The sequence below is a fragment of the Notothenia rossii genome (assembly GCF_949606895.1).
Source record: "Notothenia rossii genome assembly, chromosome: 7".
NCBI lineage: Eukaryota > Metazoa > Chordata > Actinopteri > Perciformes > Nototheniidae > Notothenia > Notothenia rossii.
Genome location: NC_136905.1, coordinates 29,181,083 through 29,207,994, shown reverse-complemented (window position 1 = coordinate 29,207,994; position 26,912 = coordinate 29,181,083). Strand labels below are relative to the sequence as shown.

At 44.5% G+C, this 26,912-nt stretch overlaps 2 protein-coding genes across 2 annotated transcripts in view; one reads left to right on the top strand and one right to left on the bottom strand.

The window, feature by feature from the left end:
* The window catches only part of LOC307047614 (myelin basic protein-like), a 143,560-nt gene that overhangs the window by 32,959 nt on the left and 83,689 nt on the right, over positions 1-26,912 (top strand). The window lies entirely within an intron of this gene.
* Positions 173-26,525, bottom strand: LOC307045598 (galanin receptor type 1-like). Its single transcript, XM_079691374.1, has 3 exons — positions 25,557-26,525; positions 25,403-25,468; positions 173-753 (listed from the first exon to the last, which is right to left on the bottom strand). The coding sequence occupies exons 1-3, from the start codon at positions 26,217-26,219 to the stop codon at positions 433-435; spliced, it is 1,050 nt and encodes a 349-aa protein (XP_079547500.1). The 5' UTR covers positions 26,220-26,525; the 3' UTR covers positions 173-432.

Sequence of the window (26,912 nt, the reverse complement as noted above, 5' to 3'; positions counted from 1 at the left end):
GTAGCATTCGCTCGCGATCTCAAGTCGTCTACAACATACGTTTAGGTAACTATATAGAAGCCTATGGACATCCCGGAAAGTTGAAAATGTACGCTAAGGGCCGCCCCCCCTTGCATTGGAAAAAGCCGACACGGCCGCCCCCCTCTTGCGTTGGAAAAAGCCGACACAGGGGACTTGACATAACGTCAACATAGGCCGACCTGGGAGTCAGGATGTGTTGGCCCTGCAGCTACAGTGGCTTTATCTCCTCTGGTCCAATAATGAACAGCGCTTATGTAGAATAATATAGCTGCAGCATCAAGCAACCACACTTACCTAGAGCAAAAAGTCCACACACCAACTCATGTCCTATGGCTCTTTCATTATGACTTTACATTGAGTTTCTGTGGGATGGTAGGTATTCAATTTGAGCCACCATCCCCACCTCCTATGTCAGACGTTGGTGCAGTTAGTCGAGGGTGGGGTGTCCGCCTTGCTGCGAATCTCTTTGAGGTCGTTGAGCGGGGAGTCACTGGTGCCGATCTGGCATTTGAACACCTGCTTGTAGGCCTTCCTGAAGTTCTCCGACAGGAAGGCATAGATGACCGGGTTCACAGAGGAGTTGCTGTACGCCAGGCAGTGGGCGGCCACCCGAAACACGAAGGAGGCCTGGTTCAGCGGGAATTCCCCAAACTCCGCCCACAGGTGGACGATGTGGTGAGGGAGCCAAGAGATGCAGAACACCACCACCACCACCAGGACCGTCTGAGCAGTCTGGGAGATACAAATGGGGGATACAGAGAGAGATTTAGTCTGGTAACTGCAACAACACTACTCAGAGAATCAACATTTGTACTTAGCTTTAAATGAAAATCAAAATGGCCGCTTGTTTGTTCATTTCTCAGTGTTAGCTTGTTACCTTTTTATCTTTTTTGCTCTATGGGATGCCCTTGCATGTTGAGATGTTTCCTTAAAAACGGCAATAGTTGTACCTGGGTAGTAAATTCTCCAAACATTTACGAATATCTTATGCTTTTATACGAGTCCTAGTTTAAATTTCATCACAGTTAATTTTTTGATTTCAGACAGTTTGGTAAATGTAGGTCGGATGTTGTCTAATCTTTTAGCTCTATTTACCAACTTCTGAAAAACATATGCAGCTTTTTAGAAACCACAATCTTCACTTGCTAGAAACTAAATGATAATAATGAGACCAAATGAATTAAACATTGAGCAGAAATATACGAAAATGCACCATTAAAGGGCCCATGTCATGCTTTTCCGGTTATTACCCGTCCCCTTGTGTGTTATGAAGGTTTTTATGCACGTAAACGGTCTGCAGTGTCAAAAACCCTCAAAGTACACAGTGTAGCGAGTACAACTCTAACACAGAAAATACCTGTCTATGCTGCCCCTAAACGCCTTGTTGGAGATTTCTCATTTCCCATTGTTTACTTCCTGGGTACTGTGACGTGTGAACACCCAGAGGCCACGCCCTCTGCCAGCAGAACATATACTGTTGGAAGCTCAGGTTCAGTTCAAAATTGTATCCAGTCATGCCAACGACGGTCTGTGTCCTGTATTGTGAGGGGAAATCTTCAATGCATGCCTTACTGAGGGCAGAAACACGACAAAGTCAGTGGTTGACATTTCTTGTTAACACTGTTCCTTCAGAAGTTCGAGCCGGTATTGTACTGTGTGCACGGCATTTCACGAAACAAATCTTCACAAAACTTTCAGAGACTCATGCCGGATATGTACAGCGTAGGGCACTGAAGAACGATGCTGTTCCTACTTTGTTTGGACCAGCGGGAGATTCGGGTACACAATCTGTAAGTATTCATTGTTGTTTGTGTATTTATGATGTTTAAAACAAACAAGCACTGTTCGAAATGGGGGGGAGCCAGGGGGAGCTTGGCTCCCCCGAAGAGGGAGGGAGCTCCCCTGAAGGCCGACTTTGAGATAAATAGGGGGAGCCCAAAAAAATTGTGCATATTTGTGTCACACAGATTAGAAATGTTGAGTTTCTGTAAATAAAAGTTCTTGAAATAAATAATAGTGATTGTTCATTACAGTTTCTGAATATATTTGTTTTATATTTGTGAATATTTCTGGGTGTTGCCATCTATACGTGGCGGCGCTGCATTCTTTACGCTACTTACGTTGCTATGGTCACGGTGGCGATGCCGGCGCGGTATTTGAAATGTTCGTATTGATATATTTTTAACTCTGGCTTTGTGATAAAAAATATGGCAAAACGAAAACAGCCATGCCTCGCAGCTTTTGGATTCACAAGCAAAGAAGCGAAGGAGTCTAAAAATGACAACGTGAAAGGAAAACCACTTTTAGTTGGCCGGCTGTAAGCGGTGTTAGGGTCGAGTTTGACAGCTCCTCACCGAGTTGAGTATTGTTGGAACGATTTTGGCAGATTCAGATTTCACGGATCAATAACTCATGAACAAAACGTTGTCCAGACACAAAGTACGTCTCCTAAGTACCGTGGTAAGGTTGACAACGAACTACAATCACTACAATCTCATTTTGATTAAAAAAAAAGCCAATACGTGCTGTCCTCCAAACTGGACACATTACATTGGTCTCTATCCGCAGCCGGAGAAGAAACGAGTGCTCAGGGACCGTCTGCAAAGTGCAACTCTGAAAAAAGAGAATACAATAATATTCAATTACTTCACATTTATACAGTATATTTCTAGCAAACTCACTACAAACATCAATAGTCTCCTGTTGGTCATACTACAGCAGAGAGTTTGGAAGAATGAGCTTTTGAATAATTTTGGTGAATATTTCTAATGTAAAATCTTCAATAAACATGGCATCATCTTCAAGAACGTTACTATTATACAGTATAAATATTCACCAAAATTATTCCAAAACATATTCTTCCAAACTCTCTGCTGTAGTATGACCAACAGGAGACTATTGATGTGTGTGGTGAGTTTGGTAGAAATATAATAACGTTATTGAAGATTACAACTTAAGATGGGATGACAACTCTGATGCCTCGTCCTAAAAAGCCGCACCAACACACTCTCACTCCATAATCGTCCAGGAGCGACGCTTGGTCAGGGTCCCGTGGCGTGCAGTTGTGACGCTCCTCGGCTCCTTCAGCTTCATAAAGGGACGCAAATAGCTTTCAACTGATTGCAATGTATTCCCATCTGCGGCGGGATTTGACGCTCATGGAAGCACGGCATTCGTTTTTGTCGGCTGCCCTTAAAGGCTATGTGAGCGTCCATTCCCATTGGATAACGGAGAATTGTACACCCGGAAGTAAGTATTCCCCTTACTGTCGATTGATTTTACAGTGATATCTGCACTACTCATCGACTAAAAAACACCAGATTATCCTTGTTAATTACACATCATTGATTGGTTTAAATTGTGTGCAATGCTTTTGTATTTTCCCCCTTCGATTCGGAGAAACAAATATTTTTTCGGAGTAAAGGATGGCAGAAGACACTACACTACCCAGAATCCCCAGCTATCGTTTAGGACTACACCATGTACTCTGTTTGACAAGCCCCATGATTAGTTCTCAAGCTCTGGGATTGGTTGAGCTCCAACTGCATTCCATTCATTCCAATCGCTGGCATCTATGTCACGTGATCTTCAAATTTCTCCCTGCAGAAAATAAAACATGGCCGAACTTCGTTTTATTCTCGGTGGAAAATGCCTATTTTAAAGGGGACCTATCATGAAAAATGCACTTTTATACATGAATATGTGTCCCCGGTGTTCCAGGGAACTCACCAAGTGTCAGAAAATACAACCCTCTTTCTTTTCCTCCATACCCAAATCTCTAAAAACGGGGCTGCAACGGATTTGATACATGTGGATTCTGATTTGCACCTCTATGATGTCACAGAGGTGCACTCCGCCTGTATGGTCAACTCTCCACCTATCAGGGGAATGAGAGGTTGCCATGGCATGGCAACAGCACAGCAACAGTGCTGGAAACAAGGAAATATTGTGATATTATATTATCGATGATGTGATATGAATGATAAGTGTGACACGTCGGCCTCTTCTCTGCATAGGCTACGGCAGTTTAAACTGTATTTCCTTTATCCTGTAATATGACTTGATAGATTTAAACTCCGCACACTGACCTCTGATTGTTCAGCAGGCGGTGCTTTCACTGAGTTGATCTCTTTTCTATAGACGCCAGAGGCGGGCAGCGTCAGGTAAAAAAAAGTAATTTAGCCTTCCCAGACCTGAGCCTCACGCGCCGCCTATGCCGACGCCATTGTAAAACTGATGTTCCGCTCAGAACCGAAAAATGCACTGTGTTAGACATGGGCGGAGCCTCTCTGGTGGTTGACTAATCAGAACAGAGTGGCCGAGCTGACCAATCGGAGCACACTGGGCTCACAGGGAGGGGGGGGGGGGGGGCAGGAGCTCCAACAAGACGACACAGAGCTCAAATGAGAGTCGATATTGGACTACAATTCACCAGGCTGTTAGGGCTGAAGGATTAATCGATTTTGAATCGAAATCGCGATTTGAAATGATGCCATTATCGAATCGCAAAGCCTGTGATTTTTTATTTATTTTTTGTTCTTGTGTGTCATTCATCCACACCAATCAGAAGTGCTGTGCTCCACATGTACCAGCCATTGTTAACCAATCAGAAGTGGCACATGATAGAAGGTGATTGACAGATTGATCCAATCACCTGCCAAATATTTTTGAAATACTTTACTAATGGATCCCAATGGAGCTTTCCTAGATGGTTTGGTGAAACAAACCATCTGAGTCAGGTTAGTAATGCTCCATCACATGTTTTACCTCTATTACAGGGTCAATCTTAAACTGAAGCTTGACTTTAAAGCAACCCAAGGGAAGTTTCATGTAAGTTTAGTTCTTTCACTCGTAGCTCGGGCTGCGGGGGTGCTAGAGACGGGAGCACATTGATACGACCTTCCTAGCCGGAGATTTGCTGACCCCAAATCGTGCAGCCCTACAGGCTGTTAAACTCAAGACTCAAAATGAGTGTTAATGTTGCGCTGGATCTGTAAATATTGCCAGTATAAAAAAAAGTTGTATTTAAAACTTGTTGTGCTGACCCAAATTTGCAAAGAATTACGTTGAAAATTTAAAAGAGAGAGGGGGGAAAGAAACCCCTCAGAGATACTAAATTAAACTGGTTCATTTATTGGAAAACATTCAATGTTGGGTGCATTCACACCAGCCTTGTATAGTCCGGTTGAATCGAACCCTGGTGCGTTTAGCCGCTTGGTGTGGTTCATTTGGGTCGGTGTGAACACATTCCGAGACCTCTTAAGTGAACTAAACAACCGGACTCTGGTCCGCTAAAATAAGTGTTCTTGGAACGCTTGCTTGCAAACTCTGGAGCGGTTCTTTGCTGGTGTGAACACAGTCCGCACCAAAACATAGGAAGTGTAGTATTTACGTGTCACAAGAACGCGGATGTCTTCAAAAATCTTTATCGAAAGAGTCTTTCAAGACATCCGCGGTTGTTTAGTTGAAGAGTGAAGCAGAATTAAGTGTTGAACAGTGTTGTGTAAAGTAAAAATGCTCCGTCAACTACATACAATTAAGAACACCTTTCGTCTGTGAAAGGCCCCTCCTTACTGCAGAACGTCTCTCATTATATGTGTTATAATGTTTTTTAACGGACGTTGTCTGATTATATAATCATATGCGCGGGCCGCTAGTGTCTGTTGATCTCCAGATTAACAGCAGCATGAGAATAACCTGCCGAAAATGCCGATGCTCCATGGCGGAGGCTCCGGTAGAAAGTGCCGGGATTTGCGTTTTTACCCCCTTAATGTCTGACCAATGGTTGAACAGCATTTCCGTGCACATGATTTGTGTTTAAAGTTTATAGTCCGTTTGAGTTTTGCCTGGTGTGGACGCAAACTTCTGAAAAATGAAACAATGTAACAAACTGTGGTCTGGTGCGCACCAGAGAAGCGGACTATTACTGTAGGTGTGAATGCACTCGATTTTTGTCAAGAGACCACATCTCTTCCTGTTGAAAGGTTGCATCAATGTTGTTTCAATGTAGGAATATCTAATTAATTTGTATAGGACCTAAACTAAAATACACCATTGTAAAAGGTGAATTTAAACAACCATGAAAATGATTCTAGCAGAATGAACACAGAAGAATGTCGACTCCCCAAAGCCAACAGAATGCAGCGTCGATCTGTTTTACACATTGATCATATGAGAAATAAATGTCTCTGAGTGGATCATGGACAAATCGAAAAGAAAGTTAAATATTGGCCAGAGATATCATATCAGCCAGACCATTATACACACACAAACGCATACAAATAGACACATTAACCAAACAGAGGTTCCGAAAGAGCAGATTGTTAATAACTGCCTTGTTTGGATAGCCTCCATAACATATTCATGTCTTCAACTCAACCCCCAGAGAGCCGTCAGAGGCTAAACAGCAGCATCATCACAGGAAGACACAACTACTCAAATATTCTCCTGCCACGCTGGTTTAGCTGCTCCCTGAAAAGCATCCCAACCATTGATTAAAACCTGTCAATATGTATTTTTGACATTCCTATTTTATATTTGCAATGATCCACCTTTGTGTCTAATGAAAGGCAAAGCAGGATATCAGGACACAAGACAGGCAGAAAAAGTACACACTAATAACATATTTAAAGGCAAATATGGTTATCATGATATGACGTTCTCTGCAATTCAAGGCGCCTTTTCATCCATACATTCCATAATAAATGGCAACAGCAAATCTTGTGGAGGTATTACCAGTTCACCTAAATTGAAAACTGTTGCAGGAAATACGTCAGCCATGTAAAGCGTAATTGGTAGTGATCAGGTTTTGATATCAGAATGAAAGGGGAAGAAATGCATCAAGGGAACAAGGTGCCAATTTTCTTCAAGGTTGGTTTGTATTGACAACATTTTCAATAGACCAGAATGTATTGTAGGCATAAGACTGATTTGGTTTGGAGGTTCAGCTGCAGACCTCATATCTGAGTTAGAAAGCTGAAAGTCAATATAGAAGTAATATTGTTCAATATAAAAAGCCTGTGAGACACACTGGGATAATATAACAACAACGTTGTTGTGTCTGAATGCTTGATGTGCGTGCATGGTCTTAGCTATTGCAAATTTGTGCTTCTTTATGGACTAAATGAAATTGTGCATTACAATGGGTAAATGGTAACACACTTATTGACGTCCTCAGATAGATTTATATTTTATTCCAGATATAACAATCATTTTTACATGGTCTATACTACTAGCTTCTCAAACAGGCTAACACTACCTTCCCTTTACATACAGTATATCAGCCAGGATGTACTTTGTGTTATTTAGCTGAAACAGCGACGTGCGGTCAGGGGAGGCAGAGCCTCACCTCTCATACTCCAATGTAACGGAAAAACAACTAAAGAAAAACTAAATAGTAATAATAATAAAATGTCTCCACTGATCTGTGTTGTAAATGTGCTTTATGTATGATTCCAATCGCTTTTTAAAGTCAAAATCATCAAATTTGCCGAGCTCCGCTACAACTGAGAAGTGAGGCAGGGACGAGCTCTGCCTCTCGTAAGCCCATAGTCATTTGCTGGAGCGCAGGCACTAATTTAACGCGGGCACTTATTTTGTGAGCTCGCTCAAGCCAGTTACTGTGGGGTGAGGTGAGGCACAGATGAGCTCTGCCTCACCTCAGAATGCGTCACCCCACAGAAACTGGAGCGCGGGCACTAAGCGCATGCCTGTTACCATCTCACTGTATGTCACCAATGTAATGTTTGTAGATCCCTTTATTACATTTATCCTCGCCATCCATAGTCTCCAAATAACTTATTTCACGTATATATGATATTTAGGCTCGCTGGTCTCATCATACAACGGCAAGGAAAAAAGCACCAGGGGAGGCAGCCATAACCTCTGCCGCACTGAAGGGGGCGCACGTGAGCCCACAGGTTCTTGTTACTACTGTTATTCTACGCAGAGACGGTAGATAAAAACAACAAGCTAGACTTTTCAAATTACAGGAAGATAAGGGGGACTTTTACAAAAAACTAATAGAGATTGTTGTCCAGAAGGATAGCATGGACTTCATCTTCAAGTCAAGGTAAGACCACAATTGTAATGAAAATGGGATCTTACTAAGAAAGAACAATCCAATATTTAGATGTTGGGTATCCTTTTGTTGAACGTTCTGTTTAAAATGAATTGAAGCATCAGACTAAAAAACCTTTTGAAAATAGCCGAATATTTCGATTAAGGTCAAAATATAATATTTGTAAATCTGACTCTGAAAGAGTCAGTGCCTCACCAGCCATGAACCTCACCGCACGTCACTGAGCTGAAACACTTTTACAGTTTACATACTACAAAACTATATTTAGCTAACTTCTACAACGTTATCTTCAAGATACTTAATATCTAATGTGGAGTGTATTCTAAGAATGATTTCAAATTCTGTTTTAAAAAGATGTTAGAGCAGGGGTGGGCAAACCTTTTGGCTCGGGGGCCACTATGAGTTTAAAAATTTGACAGTAAAAAAAGATTTACCTGTCCACTCCTCATTATACACTCGGCACTCAATGTTGACTTTTCTTTTCTTTGGTCCACTCATTGTTACAGATGTAGGTTCAGAGGTGAATTATTGCGTCATTGCGTCATTACGTCATCGTTTGCGTCATGACGTAACCGTTTACGTGCCTTCTTATCACCCACACAGCGTTTTACGTCGCTGATTTTCTCCGCAACACCGCTCACAACAACATCAATAGAGGACTGCGTCTGGTAGTTTTTAATTATACAAAGCCAGATTAAATTAAAGAACTACTTCTCCAACCTTATACCTTTCTCCAGAGTGCCGTGGTGCATTGTTTATTAATGTGGTTCAGCTGCATTACTGCCCGCTGCAGTGCTGCTCGTCTACCTGAGTTTATTCTCCCGTTAACTCGCGGCAGCGGCCGCTGTAAAGTTCTATTTCGTATAAGGCTTCGCCCTCTAAGGCCATTGCTATTGGGTAATCCCACTGCACGTGTGCAGCACTGACAGACTTAATCCACGCCCACCTATGACGTGGGCCCCACCTACGGACTCACTTCCGTATAAATAGGAAGTAGTCCCTACAATCTGCTCCCACTTTTCTTCAGCACTCCGTTGCAGAAGCACTGTACAGGCACAAGCTATTTTCAGAGCTGTTTACCAGAAAGCAAACATTCCTAGTGGTTCCCCTGGCCCCATCCTCCCTCTCCTCCGGACGGGGGAGACAGGGCGGGGGCCCAGTGTCAACCCGACATATGAGTTACGACCGGAGCTCACGGTGTGAGTCCTGCCGGGGGTTGGAGCACGCAAACGCGGCTCTCACTCCCCAGGTGTCGTGCACTCATTGTGTCCGTCTCCCTCTGGCCCACAGACAGTGGAGAGCGGACGCTCTCGCTGCTGCGGCCGAGGATGATTGGCTAGTCCGGGAGTCTTACTCTGTGGACCAAGCCCTTGATTTATGGGATCCGAGTGGCGGGCAGCAGTCAGGGGACTCCTTCCCCTCCATTCACGGATCTCCATGGGGTTCCCCCGGCCCCATCCTCCCTCTCCTCCGGACGGGGGAGACGGGGCGGAGCCCGGTTCCCTCTATCCGCCATCTCGGCTCTGCCGTATAGGCGGTATTCTCCAGGAAGTCCCGAAGATCATCGGAAAGGCAGCCGCCTAATGAGATCTCCCCGTTCCCCCGGTTCAGGAGAGCTCTTTTCCGGATGATATAAGCGGCTACCTCATAGCCTGTCGGTTATTAGGCAGCGGGGCTCGCGGCACAAACCGGCTGTCTTTAAAACCTGTCGGATGATTAGACAGCACGGGCTTGTTTCCTATGTCACAGATATGCCTCTACACACCCCCGCTCATTCCTCAAGCGCGTTTGAGCGTGAACGCGCGTCAATGTCCGGTTTACGAGCCTTCTCCTAAACGGCGACATGATGAGAGCCGCTGTGCAATACAGCGTGTGGAGGTGCAAGAGCCGGCTGTAACCTGTCAGTCAGCAGGCAGCAGGGCTCGTGGCGCAAGCCAGCTGTATTTAACCAGGCAGCAGGTCTTGATGTTTAAACCTGATGCTCCTAACCTGTCGGTTAGCAGGTAGCATGGTTTTTTCCTCTGTCCCAGATGTGCCTACTACACATGGTTGTATTATACGCACTGTGTGAATAGCACTGCACACACCTCCGCTCATTCCCCAGCAGGGTTGAGCGTGAACGTGCCTCAATGTCCAGTTTACGAGCCTTCTCCTAAACAGAGACAGGATGAGAGCCGGTGTGAGATGCAGCGTGGGGAGGCCCCCTCGCAGCTTTTGGGTTGCTTCAAGGTAGGCTTGGGCGGTATCATTTTTTTCATACCGTCATACCTTGCTGACATCATAACGTGGTATACGGTATATGACGGTATGACTTGGGTCGACTTGAGCGAGGTGGCGTTCGGCGGCTAATAGATGTATATTATATGTTCGGTGTAAAATGCAGCCCGAGCCGGTAGACGCTCGCAAAGTGCTGCGACGTGCGTGCAAGTGCAAAACAAGGGCTGCGTACATGACACATTGTGCAAATGGCACATTTTGAGATCGGATACAGGACGCGTTTGTAGATGTCCGACGTTGTTTCCATTGTGAGCTAAGTTAACAATATATCATCATACATAAACATTTTCCGGGAGTAAATACTTGACTTATTGAATAAAGTTTGCTATATTCACTAACTAGTTTGGCAATATTATTCCGTGCATGTGTTAAACACCTTATTTCCATTTGATTAATTAGTTTACTCGCGTGAATGTTTTGCACGTAAATGCTTTCGTTTTTAAAACCGTCCGACCTCGACTACAAAACCATCAACCAGTTGCATAGGATTAAAAAATGTCAACACTCACTCACCCCATCTTAAACATTCCCAAAGAAGTGCCTCTGTCTCTCGTTGTGCTGGATGAAGTCACTGGCGACGAGTAAACCCAAAATAGTCCCAAACAGGCGCAGAGGCATTTTTTTTTTACTAGTTGTCCGAGTTCGGGGCCGGCAAATGCTGCCGCCATCTTGCTCAGCTCAGCTCTGTGCTGAGCTCTGAGAGCGGGAAAGACGGACTGCCCTCCCCTGCCCTCTGCTGGCGCGTGCTGTGCATTACAACCAATGTCGTCCCTGTCAAAACTCTGTGTCAGTGTAATATAATGAAACGCATCTGTGATTTGGCGCACAGTCTGTGACGTCACGGTATTGAAAATCATACCGACGGGATTTCGAAATACCCTGGTATACCGTAATACCGTCATACCGCCCAAGCCTATTTCAAGGGCAACGGCGGCGAGGGCTCTGACGTGGCTCGTCAAAATGACAACCACAGCACATCCAGAGCATGTCGCGCGCTCTCAGAGTATTACTCAGAGTGGCGACGCGTGTGTTCAATGGACAAATGGATAATAATAAGCAGCAAGGCCCACCGGGTAAGCCGGCTGCCCCTAACCTGTCGGTTATAGGCAGCATGGCTCGCTGCATAAATCGGCTGTCGTTAAAACCTATTGGTTTTTAGCCAGCTCGGTTTTTCTCCTCTGTCCCAAACCTACCTCCTACACACGGTCCTAATGAGCCCACGAGTGCCATTATTACAGTGTGGACAGCACTGCACACACCTCCGCTCATCCCTCAGGGGTGTTAAGCGTGAACGCACCTCAGTGTCCAGTTTAACACTGTAAGCAATTGCTGTTAATTTAAAGCCAATTTTCAACACTAATCTACTGGCAGCCCCCTAACCAGAATGTTACTGTGAATTATTATTTTTTTTACAGTAATAAACTGACATTGTTCAACAGTATGAATACTGTATAATTTCAGTGTATTGATGACGTCTCTGCTGCCAGGATTTTACTGTTAATTGAAAAAATACAGCGGTATACTGTATTTTATTTTTACAGTAAGAGGCTGTAAAGTAATTTCACAGTATGAGTACTGTGGTATTACAGTAAAGGGCAGAAGTCTGTGAAGAGACTGCCAGCACTTTGCTGTTATTTGACAGGAAAATGTGTTACAGTGGACATAATGAGAGCCTGTGTGAAATGCAGCGTCAGGAGAGCTCTGGCGTGGCTCGTCACCATGACAACCACAGCACATCCAGAGCAGGTTTGCACGCTGAGTGGCGGCGCGTGTGTTCAATGGACAGATGGAAGATAATATGCAGCAAGGACCCCCGGTTAAGCCGGCTGCCAATAGCCTATTGGTTACTTGGCAGCATGGCTCGCTGCCTAAGCCGGCTGGGTTTTTTAACTTATAAATCGGTTAATAAAACAGCAGGGCTTACTATTCAATCCGTCTACCTTAAACTTTTTGGGTTTAGGCAGCACGGATTTTTCCTCTGTCTCGGACGTACCTCCTACCCACGTTCGTAATAAGCCCACGGAGGGCCATTATTGCGCATTGTGTGGACAACACTGCACACACCTCCGCTCATCCCTTAGTGGTGTTGAGCGTGAACGCGCGGTTTACGGGTCTTCTCCTAAACGTCGACATAATGAGAGCCTGTGTGAAATGAAGCGTGTGGAGGGCTCTGGCGTGGTTTGCCACCAACCACAGCACATCCAGAGAATGTACACCCGGCGCTATCAGAGTACTGTATGGTACTCAGGGTGGCGGCACGTGTGTCTGATGGACAGATGGATGAGCAGACGGATGGGCAGAGGGTAGTCTCTGCAGTTCGCCTCTCCCCCCCCCCGCAGTTCTACAGGATACATGGAACCCTGTCATCCCAGGAACAGTGTCTTGCGCTCCGTGCAGAGCGGCAGGAACTCTTGTTAAAAGAAAGCTTTTTTCCAGGGTTCCTCAAGGGGAAGAAAATCAGGGGTTTTTACTCCCGCTATTTTCTGGTCCCGTAGGAGATGGGGCGGGGGGAATGAGACCCATCCTCGATCTGTCAGTGTCCGACAAGGGAATCGCTTTTCCCCATGCAGACGATCAGGTGCTGGAGTGTGTTCACCAGGGAGGTTCACATCCATAGTCCTGAAGGATGCATTCCTCCACGTAACCATCATCCCGAAACACAGCAAATTCCTGCGTTTCTCATTCCTGGCTCCACGCACTTGTTCAAAGTGGGTGGAGACGGTTGGAGCAGCTACTCAGAATGGGGATGAGAGTGTTATTTTACCTGGACGACCGGCTGTGGCTGGCTCGCTCCAGGAAGGGAGGAAGCGTCTTACAGACGATACAGCTACGTATCTCATCTGTCAAACCTGGGTTTCATTATCAACTGGAAGAAGAGCTGTCCTCTTCCCTCCCAGGTTATCATTTAACTGGGAGTGGAATTGAACTCAGCCCGCATGAGAGCGTGACTCTCACAGCGGAGAGGGGAGAAAGTGACTGCTCTCCTCATGCGCGTCACACCCCGCGGGGCGGTGACAGCCCTCTCCGTGATGCAGCTGTTGGACATGATATCAGCTGGTCACGTGGTGATTCCCCTGGGTCTCCTTCACAGTGAGGAGACTCCAGAGGTTGTTTATTCGCCTGCGAATCGAACCCGTGCGTCAGAAGAGACGCATGGTGTACATTCCTCCTTCCGTGGGTTTGGATTTGACCCACTGGAAAAATCTCCACGTCCTGTCAGGGGGGGTGCCCCTGAGCAGAGTGACGGCACACACCGCAGTGTTCACAGACGCATCTCTCGCAGGCCGAGGAACGTGCATGTCGCAGGCAGTGGGGGGACAGTGGCCGGTTCACATGTCTCTCCATATAAACGTGCTGGAATCACTCTCCGTATGGAAAGTGATCCAGCACTTCGTCCCGTTGCTGTACAATCAACATATGTTGATTCGAACAGACAACAAAGCAGCGGCGGCCTACATAAATCGCCAGGGAGGTGTAAGATCGGCGCAGCTGCTGAACACACCAGAGCATCCTACACAGCCAAATGGACAATGTTCCGTTTGGTGTGTAGGGAAAAGCCTGGACCCCGTTACGTGCCCCCTGCCTCTCGTGCTGTCGTTCCTCCAGCTGTTGCTGGACAGGAATTGGCTTATAGCACGGTAAAAACATATGCTGCTGCCATTTCATCTTGCCACGTAGGTTTGGTGTCAGCACGGTGTTTAGTCACCCGCTGAAAAAACGTTTTCTACGGGGAGTAGACTCAGACCTGTGTCACGCGCTTTGGTGCCTGAATGGGATTTGGCTTTAGTGTTACGCGCACTGAGTAAAGTTCCATTTGAAACTTTAGATCAGGTCCCCCTAAAGTTCTTGTCAGCCAAAGTAGCATCTGTTCTTGGCTCTGACATCAGCTCAAGGGGTGAGTGATTTGTCTGCTCTCTCTGTGGCTCCGTCATGCCTCCGGATCCAAGGAGAGGGCAGCTCAGCTGTTTTGCGCCCTAACCCGGCTTTTATGCCAAAGGTGATCACAAGCTCTTTTAGATCGAGAGTGATACATTTGGATGGCTTCTTTCCTCCTCCTCACACATCAGAGGAGGAAGCCACATCTCATCTCCTCTGTCCCGTTACTTTACGCAGTTCCCAGCATCTGTTGGTGCATTACAGAGAGCGCTCATTAGGGCAGCCACTGTCTGCACAGCGCCTGTCACACGGGCTGTGTGAAGCTGTGTCACAGGCGTCTCCTCTGGGGTGGATCCCCCAAAGAACATCAAAGCGGACGGCACCAGAGGAATTTCCTCCACCACGGCGTTGCACGGAGGAATGACAGTTGAAGACATTTGCACTGCTGCATCTTGCTCTTCCCCCTGTTCTTCTATTCGTTTGTATTTGAGGGATGTCTCCCATTCCTCTCTGATACACTCAGTACTGAGTGTCCTGTCAGAGTTAGTAATATCGGGGACTCAACTGCATGCCCTCTCTCCTGCCTGTCGGCACTTAGAGAGCTGCCCTTTTCCCCCTCTTTGATCGTTTTAACAAGTGGGACTTTGGTCTCTACTTTTTATAAACGACAGGTAGCCTATTTAGCCTACCTTCTTTCCTGTATGGAGAATATTCATTTTTTAAATGCTATATTCCCTGGGAATGTCATGCTCCATTACGCATGGGTTATTAATTGAGTAGGCGTGTTTTTGTGCCTCTGGTAACGGACAGACCAGTGGGGCGTGGACTACATCCTGCTTCGCCCTTAACCCAATAGCGATGGCCTTAGGGGACGAAGCCTTATACGAAATAGAACTGGGGTTACGTACTGTAACCCAGCTTCTATGAGTATAGGCGCAGCCCTCTAAGGTTCGTGCCCCACTGGCTCCGCGAATAGCTGAAGAAAAACTGTTTGTGTGGGAGCAGATTGTAAGGACTACTTCCTATTTATACGGAAGTGAGTCCGTAGATGGGGCCCACGTCATAGGTGGGCGTGGATTAAGTCTTTCAGTGCCGCACACGTGCTGTGGGATTACCCAATAGCGATGGCCTTAGAGGGCTGCGCCTATACTCATAGAAGCTGGGTTACAGTACGTAACCCCAGTTTTCATTGTCTGATTGTCACACAAGCAGCTGATAAATATCCCCCATCCCCATAAGTGAATGTGTTTTAGTCTGAAAGCTGTTTGGCATCACAACGCTGTTATGAACGTTTCTCTGGCATTCTACCGGTGATGTTAGCTAATCAGACTATCTTGACTACTTGTTGCTATCATATTGTGGCATAAGCCGTTTTCTACACGCATATTTTACCGGCGTAGTTTTCGTTATGATTTTACTTGTGATGGCCACATGTAGCCCATGTATTTATTCTATCCGATAGCTGCAATAATACAAAACAACAGGAAAATGTCTGCCTCTTCACAATGGTCAATAACAGTGAACGGATGGTGATTAAAGTAAGGTAAAATAAACAGAATCACACTAAGCCTGGTTAGTGTCGCCTGACTTTATATACAGGGGTGCACATAAGTGGTACACAGGTACGCATGCGCGGCAACAATCTAAAATGCGTACCGTCACTTGTGTCACAAAGCGCATTTGCGTACCGACGTACTTGTGAAGCTTTTCCAGAAGGCGGTTAGATCACCGTGTGCACAGACAGGGCTGCTGTTAACGTCGGTCTGTACAGCAGCACTGCGCTAAAACAGCTGATCACAACTTTCACACGCTCTGTGGTCACGAAGCTCACCCTCCCCCACCCCCCGCTGACATTCGCGATACAGAGGGCTTCATGGGAACTTTGAGGGGAGCCAGAATTTGGAGTACCAAACACTGACTCCAGGTAATCATCTGAGTATCTCACTGAGAAAGTTGTGTGCACCCCTGTTTATATAAGTGTTTTTTATAAGTGTGTGGTCGCATTCTAGTCACTTTGCTCAGCGCTACTGCTTGTTACAACTTGTATTCGCCGTACTCCCCATGAATTGTTATTGCTCAGGTTAATCTCGCCCCCTCCAATGTAAGCGTGAAATATTTGGTTCTTTGACTTTGGTGGGTTGCGGAGTGGGGCCAGAGAATAGACCAGACTCCAGCAAAGGTCAATTGTATCTAGAGTGCGCCATCTAGTGTGATCAACTGAAATGCTGGGTATTGCAGGAAAAAGGCTAAATGAATGCGGTCTTTACTATAATTTGGACAATTTTGTACCAATATTCGGTGGGCCGGATTCAAAAGCCCAACAGGCCGTATATGGCCCGCGGGCCTTAGTTTGCCTATGCCTGTGTTAGAGGATAAGAAAGGGAGCTAACCTTTTATTTTATTTTGTTTTTTTTAGCCCCTCATGCTATGATCATGTGTATTTTCTCCATTCCTGTTCATGTGTCTTCTCGCAACTATCACTGGCCCAGTGTATCTCCTAATCGATATAACCGGCCTGCTCTCATCCATCCCACATGCTCCACTGAGATCCAACATCTCGTTTCAGGGGGCCTGTGGAACTGCCAGTCAGCTATTCCTAAGGCTGACTTCATCTCTGGCTACGCTTCCCTGCAGTCTCTGGATTTCCTTGCTCTCACTGAGACCTGGATTACTCCATCCAACACATCCGCCCCAGCAACTCTCTCCACAGCATATTCCTTCTCCCATACACCCAGACCCACTGACAGAGGAGGTGGCACTGGTCTCCTGCTCTCTCCCAACTGGAGCTTTTCCCTCTTCAAGCTACCTAACTTCACTCCTTCCATCTTTGAATTTCCATGCCGTCACAGTAACCCATCCTATACAATTAACCATTGTTGTTCTCTACCGTCCACCAGGCGCCTTGGGGGACTTCTTGGAGGATTTAGATAATCTCCTCTCACACATCCCTGAAACTGGCCCTCCCGCTGTATTTCTCGGAAACTTCAACCTACAGACAGGGAAGATAGACGAACTAACATCTCTTTTAACCGCCTTTGCTTTCTCACTGTCTCCATCCCCACCAACTCATAAAGCTGACAATGTCCTTGATCTCATATTCTCAACGAACTGCACTACTTCTAACCTCTCTGTAAACCCGCTTCACACATCCGATCCCTTCTTCATTTCATTCTTCCTACCCCTTTCCAAACATAACAAACTAATCTCTTCTCATTCTGCACCTGTCCGCCGCAACCTTCGTTCCCTCTCCCCCTCTACCCTTGCATCATCGGTGCTCTCAGCCCTCCCTTCCTCTGACTCGTTCCAACTCCTGCCTCCAAACTCTGCTGCAGAAACCGGGTCGTCGCACGCATCTCTGCTTGTCTAGCGGACATCTCTCAGTGGATGTCTGCTCATCACCTCAAGCTCAACCTTGACAAGACTGAACTGCTTTTCCTTCCGGGAAAAGATTGTCCCACTCTTGACCTAACAATCAACATCGGCACCTCTATTGTTTCCCCGACTCAGACTGCAAGGAATCTGGGTGTGACCCTAGATAACAAACTGTCCTTCACTGCAAACATCGCTGCTACAACCCGCTGTTGCAGATACACTCTTTACAACATCAGGAGGATACGTCCCCTCCTGACCCATGCGTCGCAGGTTCTGGCCCAGGCTCTCGTCATCTCACGCCTAGACTACTGCAGCTCCCTCCTGGCTGGTCTACCTGCACGTGCCATCCGACCTCTGCAGCTCATCCAGAATGCAGCTGCTCGTCTGGTCTTCAACCTTCCTAAATTCTCCCACACCACGCCGCTCCTCCGCTCCCTTCTCTGGCTTCCAGTAACTGCTAGAATCCACTTCAAGACAATGGTACTTGCATACCATGCTGCAAATGGATCTGGCCCTTCCTACATCTAGGACATGGTTAAACCATACACCCAGTGGCGGCTGGTGGAAAATATTTTTGGTGGGGCTATGGAAATGGTGACAAAACCATACTAGGGCATTTAAAATCAGGAGGCTAAATACGAACATAGTGTGTGTGTGTGTGTGTGTGATACTTGCCAACCCTCCAGATTTTCGCGGGACACCCCCGCATTTCTCCCGATTTCTGACAAAATCAGATTTACTCACGTCTGTTTCCACTCGGACTTTAATACAGCTACACCATTGTTTGGTTTCCATGGTAGCGCGTCTCTTTAGCAGTGCGCGCAACTCAAAGTCTGAGAGGGTGAGGAAGATGAAAACTGAACAAGAATTGACAACTCGACCCTCTGATCATTCCTTTCCTGTAAAATACAGGTCCAGCCCACACATATGCTCCATGGTGCCACAGGCATTGCCCTTACAACTACAATAAGCATGTAAATGTTAATCTACAGCTCCACTATCGATCCACTAGCGATCCACTAGCACCGGAGCAATCCTCGACAGCTACTGTAGCGTCACCTTGGATACGAGTCCAAACAACTCACAGACACACAGGCCAGGGCGCTGAAAGGGCGCCCTTTGAGCATCAGATCTGACGACGCTGATTGGCTGAAATTATGTTTCGGCGGCATAGTATACAGATAGCAACAGTCAGCTTGTTGGCTGCTGCTGCTCTGGCTGAGGGCTCCTTTCTACCGCCCGGACGAGAGAGGGTAATGATACACGCTGCGGCCAGGCAGGAAACATGTGACTTATCAGTAACTTTAGACATCGTAAAACAATTTTAAATAAGATTTTATTGTAGATTATACATTTTACTGATACCAACTATATAATATTTACCTTGTTCTTTAAAAATAAAAATAAAAATAAAAAAAATATATTTTTGGAAATATATATATATTTTTTTATTTTATTTTGAATGACAATCAAACATGTTGGAAGAGGGGGGGGCGGCGCCCCTAGCGCCCCTATGGGCCGGCCGCCACTGCATACACCCCAGCATGTGCACTCCGCTCTGCATCAGCCAAACAGCTCGCTGCGCCCGCACTGCAAGGGGGACCCAAGTTCCCATCAGCAAAAACACGTGGGTTTGCTATCCTGGCTCCAAAATGGTGTGGAATGAGCTCCCCATTGAAATCAGGACAGCAGAAAGCTCACACATCTTCCGGCGCAGACTGAAAACTCATCTCTTTCGACTCCACTTTGAGCGATAGAATTACTAACAAAGCACTTATATACTAACAAAGGACTGGCTTATCTAAAGCCAGTTGAGTAGCACTTGAAATGTTTTAGCTCTATGAAACCTGATGTACTTATATGATTCTGTTTTCTTCAAGTTTGTTTCTTGTTGGTCGAATGTACTTATTGTAAGTCGCTTTGGATAAAAGCGTCAGCTAAATGCAATGTAATGTAATGTAACCGCAATTTGCACTTCACTTGGGGTCCCACCTATTGGCCTTGGGGTTCCATATCTTGACATCGACCCTAATGTGGGTGGAAGTTACATTTATGAGTATGTAAAGCACTATTAGGGAAATACAGTTCTTGATGAATATATTTATCTTAATTATTTTCTAAATTAATTTTTTAATATTCCTCTAAATAACTATTAAAGCCACTGAAATGTGACTCAGTGATGTTGAGTGTTTCATAACACTCAGTTCAGGACGGTAATGAGCATCTCCGTCACATGTGAGAGGTTGGGTAGTTAGCTGTGCCTGTTTCACTTTACAGATGTTGTTAAAATAATTTCAAGACGACTTGGCTAAATATTCATATTCCTAATTATCCATAACCCTCTGTGTGTGCTCAGTCTTGATGCCTGACTGACTCATATCCCTAAGAAATAAAATCCTTAACCTACATTGTTAATTACTACATTTTAACTTCTGTGAAGCCATTAAAAGCATTATTGTTTGCCAAGTCAAATAAACTCTGGTATTCATTCCCGAGACAATAAAACTGGGAGCCATAAATAAACATATTCAGCTTTTCTTTATTAGAACATGACATAAAAGCCAGAGGGGAGAAAGAGATTTATTAAAAGAGGATTTGTCATGCTCACAGGACTTGTGGAAAGATTACGTAAGAGTTACTGCTAGGTTGATGTTTTTTTATTTTATTTGGCTTTTGTGCGTGTCTGCATGACTTTAACAGGCTGTCTGATGCCTACTGAGGGTGATAAGATGTTTGTCGGAACAGCAGTGGGAATAACCTTGCTCTTTACAGCTGTCACTGACATTATATTCACAGGCCTGGTGTTAAACTGCAGACCCAAGTGAACCGCACAGTGTTGATTAAACACTTATTTGTACAAATTCTCCCCTTTTTCTCCAAGGGCACTCTGTAACCCTCTGCAATCTCCTGATTTGTCTCACCTTATGTTTTGTGCGAAGCACCCATGCTCCTGTGACATATCAGTTAATGCTTTAGGAGAGCACATGATATGCACATTGACCCCAACAAACATGACTTCAACCTTTGAGACACTTTAGTTAAGGCTTAAATTAATAGTTTGACATAGTGGGAGATCTGGTTATTCATTTTTGGCCAAGAATTAGATGAAAGTTTGATTTCCCTCTCATATCTGAAAGATAAGTACACTGAACAAAAATATAAACGCAACACTTTTGTTTTTGCTCCCATTTTTCATGAGATGAACTCAAAGATCTAAAACATTTTCTATATACACAAAATAACCATTTCTCTCAAATATTGTTCACAAATCTGAAAAAATCTGTGATAGTGAGCACTTCTCCTTTGCCGAGATAATCCACCCCACCTCACAGGTGTGGCATATCAAGATGCTGATTAGACAGCATGATTATTGCACAGGTGTGCCTTAGGCTGGCCACAATAAAAGGCCACTGTGAAACGTGCATTTTTGCTTTATTGGGGGGGTCTGGGGGGGTCCGAAAACCAGTCAGTATCTGGTGTGAGGGTTAGGGTTAGGGTTCGGGTAATGTTGTGAATCGAGTGGCCTGTGTTCGTCGTCCATAACATACGCCTGCCCATACCATAACCCCACCACCACCATGGGCCACTCGATTCACACCATTACCCTAACCCTAACCCTAACCCTAACCCTCACACCAGATACTGACTGGTTTTCGGACCCCCCCAGACCCCCCCAATAAAGCAAAAATGCACGTTTCAGAGTGGCCTTTTATTGTGGCCAGCCTAAGGCACACCTCTGCAATAATCATGCTGTCTAATCAGCATCTTGATATGCCACACCTGTGAGGTGGGATGGATTATCTCGGCAAAGGAGAAGTGCTCACTATCACAGATTTTTTCAGATTTGTGAACAATATTTGAGAGAAATGGTTATTTTCTTTGTATGTAGAAAATGTTTTAGATCTTTGAGTTCATCTCATGAAAAATGGGAGCAAAAACAAAGTGTTGCGTTTACATTTTTGTTCAGTGTATGAACCTACAACCAGATAAAACTTGGCAAAGCTTGGCAAGACTGGAGGCAGGGGTAGTTGGCAAGTTTGGCTCTGTCCAAATGTTGAAAAAGGTAGGTTACCTCACATTCTATAAAACAAACCCTCTTTTATCATCTGCTTGATAAAGAATGGGAACTAAATGTATAAAATAAATATGGTGCTGTATATATGAAGACTTGAAACTAGTGATTGAGACCATAACCATCAAGGAAATGGTAACTGAGGTAAAAAATAAGTGAGAATAAAGATAATATTCTCATATAGGAGGCGTGTGGCGCAGTGAGTTGTGCGTTGGTGTTCGGATCAGGGGGTCACAGGTTCAAACCCCACTGCAGTCAGTATGTCGTTGTGTCCCTGGGCAAGACACTTCACCCCAAATTGCTCCTGTGGGGATTGTCCACAGTATTGAAGTCGCTTTGGATAAAAGCGTCTAACAAGTAACATGTAATGTAATATACTTCTATAGAATTGGACCTCTTATTCATACTAGCCTAGTCACCTTAGGCTGGCCATTAGAAAGAATGTCAATGTGTACATCGAGCAACTGCTAGCTAAAAGCCAACTAATTAACATTTTGTACCAAGGCTGCCCGATATGACCAAAATATGCGATAAGGTTGTTTATAATAAGATAACGATATTTATTAGACATATTGCACATTGAACTAAATCCAAAGTGCAAAGATAAAAGGTGTAAATTGGTTTCCAAAGTCCTGTTTATTCCTTTTTAAACTATTACAAAAAATGTGAGTGCAATAGCGCAATGTGTTTATCGCGATGGTTGAGGTTTATCGCGTCAGGGTTAAAATAAATTGTATAGTTTAGCCATATGTCACATATTTGTTCCCTCTTGGTTGAAGTGTAGCATTTACTTCCATATCTTATCATTGTCATTAGATTACCAGGCAACCAGCCAAGTCAATACTCCCGGTCAAGAAATACCCTTACATGACTGTCTGTAAACCAACAAAATACATGTTGTTGTTACATTGAATGTTTTCCATTATTATCCATCCATTATCTGTCACCACTTATTATTTAAAGGGTTGCCATTCACTCACAGAACATGAGCAAAATAAGAAGATGTAATGTCCAATATTATGAGATTGAGATGTGTTAAGATGTGTTGGTTATTTGTGGTGAGAGTCTGTTAAAATATTAATAATACTCAAAAGACAGCATTTATGTTGCACTTTTGTCTCTTTTTTTTGTAATACAATTGGCTCACTCACACACAAACACACACACACACACACACACACACACACACACACACACACACACACACACACACACACACACACACACACACACACACACACACACACACACACACACACACACATCAATGTCAGTAAGCCACCATGCAAAGCACCGACCTGACATCTGGAGCAGTTGAGGTTAAGTGTCTTGTTGAGGACACTTCAGAATGTGGACACGGTAATTAGGGAATAACCTTCTGAGCCACAGCCTTCCTGTCCTGTTACCTTTGGACAGAGCCAGGCTAGCAGTGGTTTAGTCTTTAATGCTAAGCTAACCTGCTACTGGCTGTAGCTTCATATTTACAGTACAGATTTAAGAGTGTATTGATCTCCTAGTCTAACAATGGGCAAAAAAGCTTAGTTGAAAAACTGGACTACTCATTTAAATATAAGCTTTACGGAATGAAAGACAGATTTAGGACTGCTTGACATTGGTGACAGCTGCTAGAACACACTGTAGCGTCATTGACAGCTCCTGCCGGGTTACAATAGAAGTAATTAAAGGCAGTTTTGAGAATAGCTTGTTAAGGGCAGTTAATGGCTAATAATTTCAAAGCTCTCTAAGTGGTTAGAAATGTACATTTTCCTTGTATATTATTCCCTCATTTTGTAATCGTGTTTTTCAGTGACTCTATCCAGTAGTTAATTTACCTAGCACATGTGTAATTTATTATCCATTAATTATACAAGCGACATACTGCACAGTGCTTGGCTGCACATTAGTCTTCTTTCCATTCCAACATTCTCCTTGAAACACACTGTACGAAACGACACACTGCCAAGAAATTAGATTTTGGCAATGGCTCCATGCTTGTATATTAATAGAAAAGTCAGCGTCCAATATGAAATGAATCCCTGAAGTTGTTGATACCTCACTCAGATTTAATATGTGTGTGCAGACAGCCCGTTGTTGTGACATTAGAGTTTAACAGTAGCCTTCCTGCCAGGGTAATTTATGTCTCATCCCCGGCTTTAATGCACTGTTAGTCACAAAGCTGTCAGTGTAACATTCCCTGTGTGTATTCTGGACCAGTACTCTGCACAGTGAGCGCAGTAAATCATCAGGATATGTGGAAGTTTCCTTTTTAAGCCTAGTACAACAAAACATGCATGTAGAGAGGTGCACATTAATTAATCGCATCAATTCCTGACATCCTGGTGTCGTTGCACAATGCCGTTATCAGAGGATTGCTACTGAAACATGCCCGATGTTAGGGACAATGAAGAGGCCAACAGACAGATAGATAATCAAGCGGGCGACAGCAGATAACTGTGTCTCAGGGAAGCGGAATTACGGCCATAATTAAGGCTGAAATGGGGTTTGATCGCACATAGCCCTTTCGGCCACTTTGCTCGAGTGTGCCATTACCAGTTAGCATTAGAACATTAATATTCATCTCAATCATTTTGGCCCTAAGGAACAGCAGAAGCCAGGGAAATTGTTTTCTCTGATGGTGTATTTGGTGCAGAGGGATTGTAGCCCCTCACTGAATAATGTGAGGGTCCTTGAACTTGTGGTTTATATCTTCCTTAAGGCAAAGAACCCTGACCCCTGCTTTGAATGGAACAAAGTGTTGACAGACGAAAAGGCTCCTGCTTTAGCATGACATGCACAGATCCAGAAATATTGAGGTCATTTCCTTAATTACTTGGGTTTTTCTTCTCTTGAAAAGGGCATTTTGTAAAGGGTGACATAGTTTAACCTTCATTATAATCATCATTTGCTAAATGGCAACAGGGGCCGGTTGGAAAACGGAAATTTTTCATTTTCTTTGAAGGTCACAGAAACAAAGATGGAACCTCATAAATGTTCGTTTTCCTGACCTGCAATCATCTATGTTAAAGCATGAATCAAAGTCAAGATTCTTTATGGCTTTCCTTTAAGCAGAAAGGAGGTCCGTGGACAAAACATATAAAAAACTTAAAAAATGATACTTCTAGGTATTAGCCATAGGAATCTGCTGCATTTTGATGTAAGATTTAAAGTGTGACATGAGTGCTATAAGCTATAATTTCAACACTAAATTGGGTCAATTGTGATTAGGGTTTGCACTGGGAATGTTTAATTTTGCTGTGGTATTTTATTCATTAAAAATTGGCAGTTATTTTATCATATTTTTAGTTTTTTTAACTCGTGTTTGTTGGCAAATATGCACAACATTCATGGAATCAATAATCAACTAATTTTAGAAGTTGGTTTTATCCATGCACATTGATGTACTTATAGCTGAGATTGTATAACCTTCTATTTGCTACTGGAGACTTGGTGAACATATTACACCATTTATTGGCTATTAATATATGATTTGTAGACAAACTATGTACCTAATACATGACCATATCTCTGTCATAATGTTTATTGAATTCACGCAAGTAATGCAACACTCAGTAAGTCAACACCCCGTATTTGTATCTCCAATCCAGTGTTTATACGTTTTTGCTTTGTGATTACAATCAGAAACATATGGCTGTAATCAATGACATCCCAGACCCCAAAAAAAAAAAACAGGTGTGAATACATACCTTTTTCTTTGATGCCTCTGACTTTTTGGACATATTTCTCAGTTTTTTGTGCAAGTGATTTAAAACCTGCAAGCAAGAAAATAGAGGTGAACTGTATGTCTTTAAAATAAAGTCTAGAATTATTAAACGACCGGTTTGGAAAGCTTTTCCTTACCTTTGCATAACAGAAGGAAATCAGCAGCAGAGGCAACACATAACCAAAAATAAACGTGCACACCACATAGACTTTCTTCAGAGTTTGATTTGGCCACCCTTCCCAGCAGTAGGTTTGATTATCTCCCATGCGGAAAATGTTCTGGTAGTACATGACGGGCGCAGCCATGACCAGGGAGAGTATCCAAATCACCATCACCCCGATCAGCGCGTGCCTCGCCACACGGATAGAGGAGGACTTCCTGGAGTGCACAATGGCAATGTATCGGTCCACGGACATGGCAGACAGGGTGAAGATGCTCACCAGCATGGACACGGTGAAAACATAGTGGCTGAATTTGCAAATGAATGCGCCCAGGACCCAGGTCTGCATCATGTAGACGACGGACTGGAAAGGGATGCAGAAGAGCAGATAGGACAGGTCTGCGATGCTCAGGTTGAGGATGAAGATGTTGGTGGTGCTCCGTGGCTTCCCCGGTTTGCTCCGGGCCAGCACGGTGATCACCATGGAGTTGCCCAGCACACCGAGCATAAAGATGAGTCCAAACACCAGCAGCGTTATGAAATTATCCGCGCCGATGCCGAAAAGTTTCTCCCCATCTTCATCCGCTCTGCTGCGGTTCCACTGCTCCTCCAAGAGCCACACAGACTCCGAGTCATTCATGATGTATTCTTCCTCCTATATATTAACTTGAAAATGATCTCAATGAGGTCTGTGCAGAGGTTTTAGGGGAAAAGGTTTGTTGTCCGGTGCGTCTCCATGCGCGCTCCTCAACACACATGTCTTTCTTGCATCTTACTCAAGATTTCGCTATATCCCTTTACTTTTTCTTACGCCTCACATTAGTAACACCTCCAAACAACAGTACTTTCTTCGCTGTAAAGCATGCATTGTCTCGCTGCTGCGCGTCTTGGAGTCTCTCCTGGTGCGCACCTGATGCGTCTGCGCACCGTCCGCGCTGATCCGCTCTGAAGCCTTGCCTCTTTGAGTGTGGACTTTTCCCCTCCACATTATAGCAAGGGGCCGGGCTGAGGTGATCACGTCAGCACCCAGTACACCACCCTCCCAAGGAATAGGGAAAAGTTTGGATTCGTGTGCAACTGCAATTGGCAACATTGCGTACCAACAACAATCTAGTTCGGCTGTCTTGCTATTGTTGCCTTATTTGAGTTTCATGCTTGTTTTATCCCAAAGCAGAAGTAAGCTTTAAAAAAAAAATGTCTAACTTCTGTTGTGTGTGTAGTTGTGAAATAAGTATTCTAACACAGTGTAGAAAAAAAGTCCTACATTTTATATACTTTATTTCTCAAGTAAAAGTGATCAGGTATTAACATCCAAATATATTCGAGAGGCCTC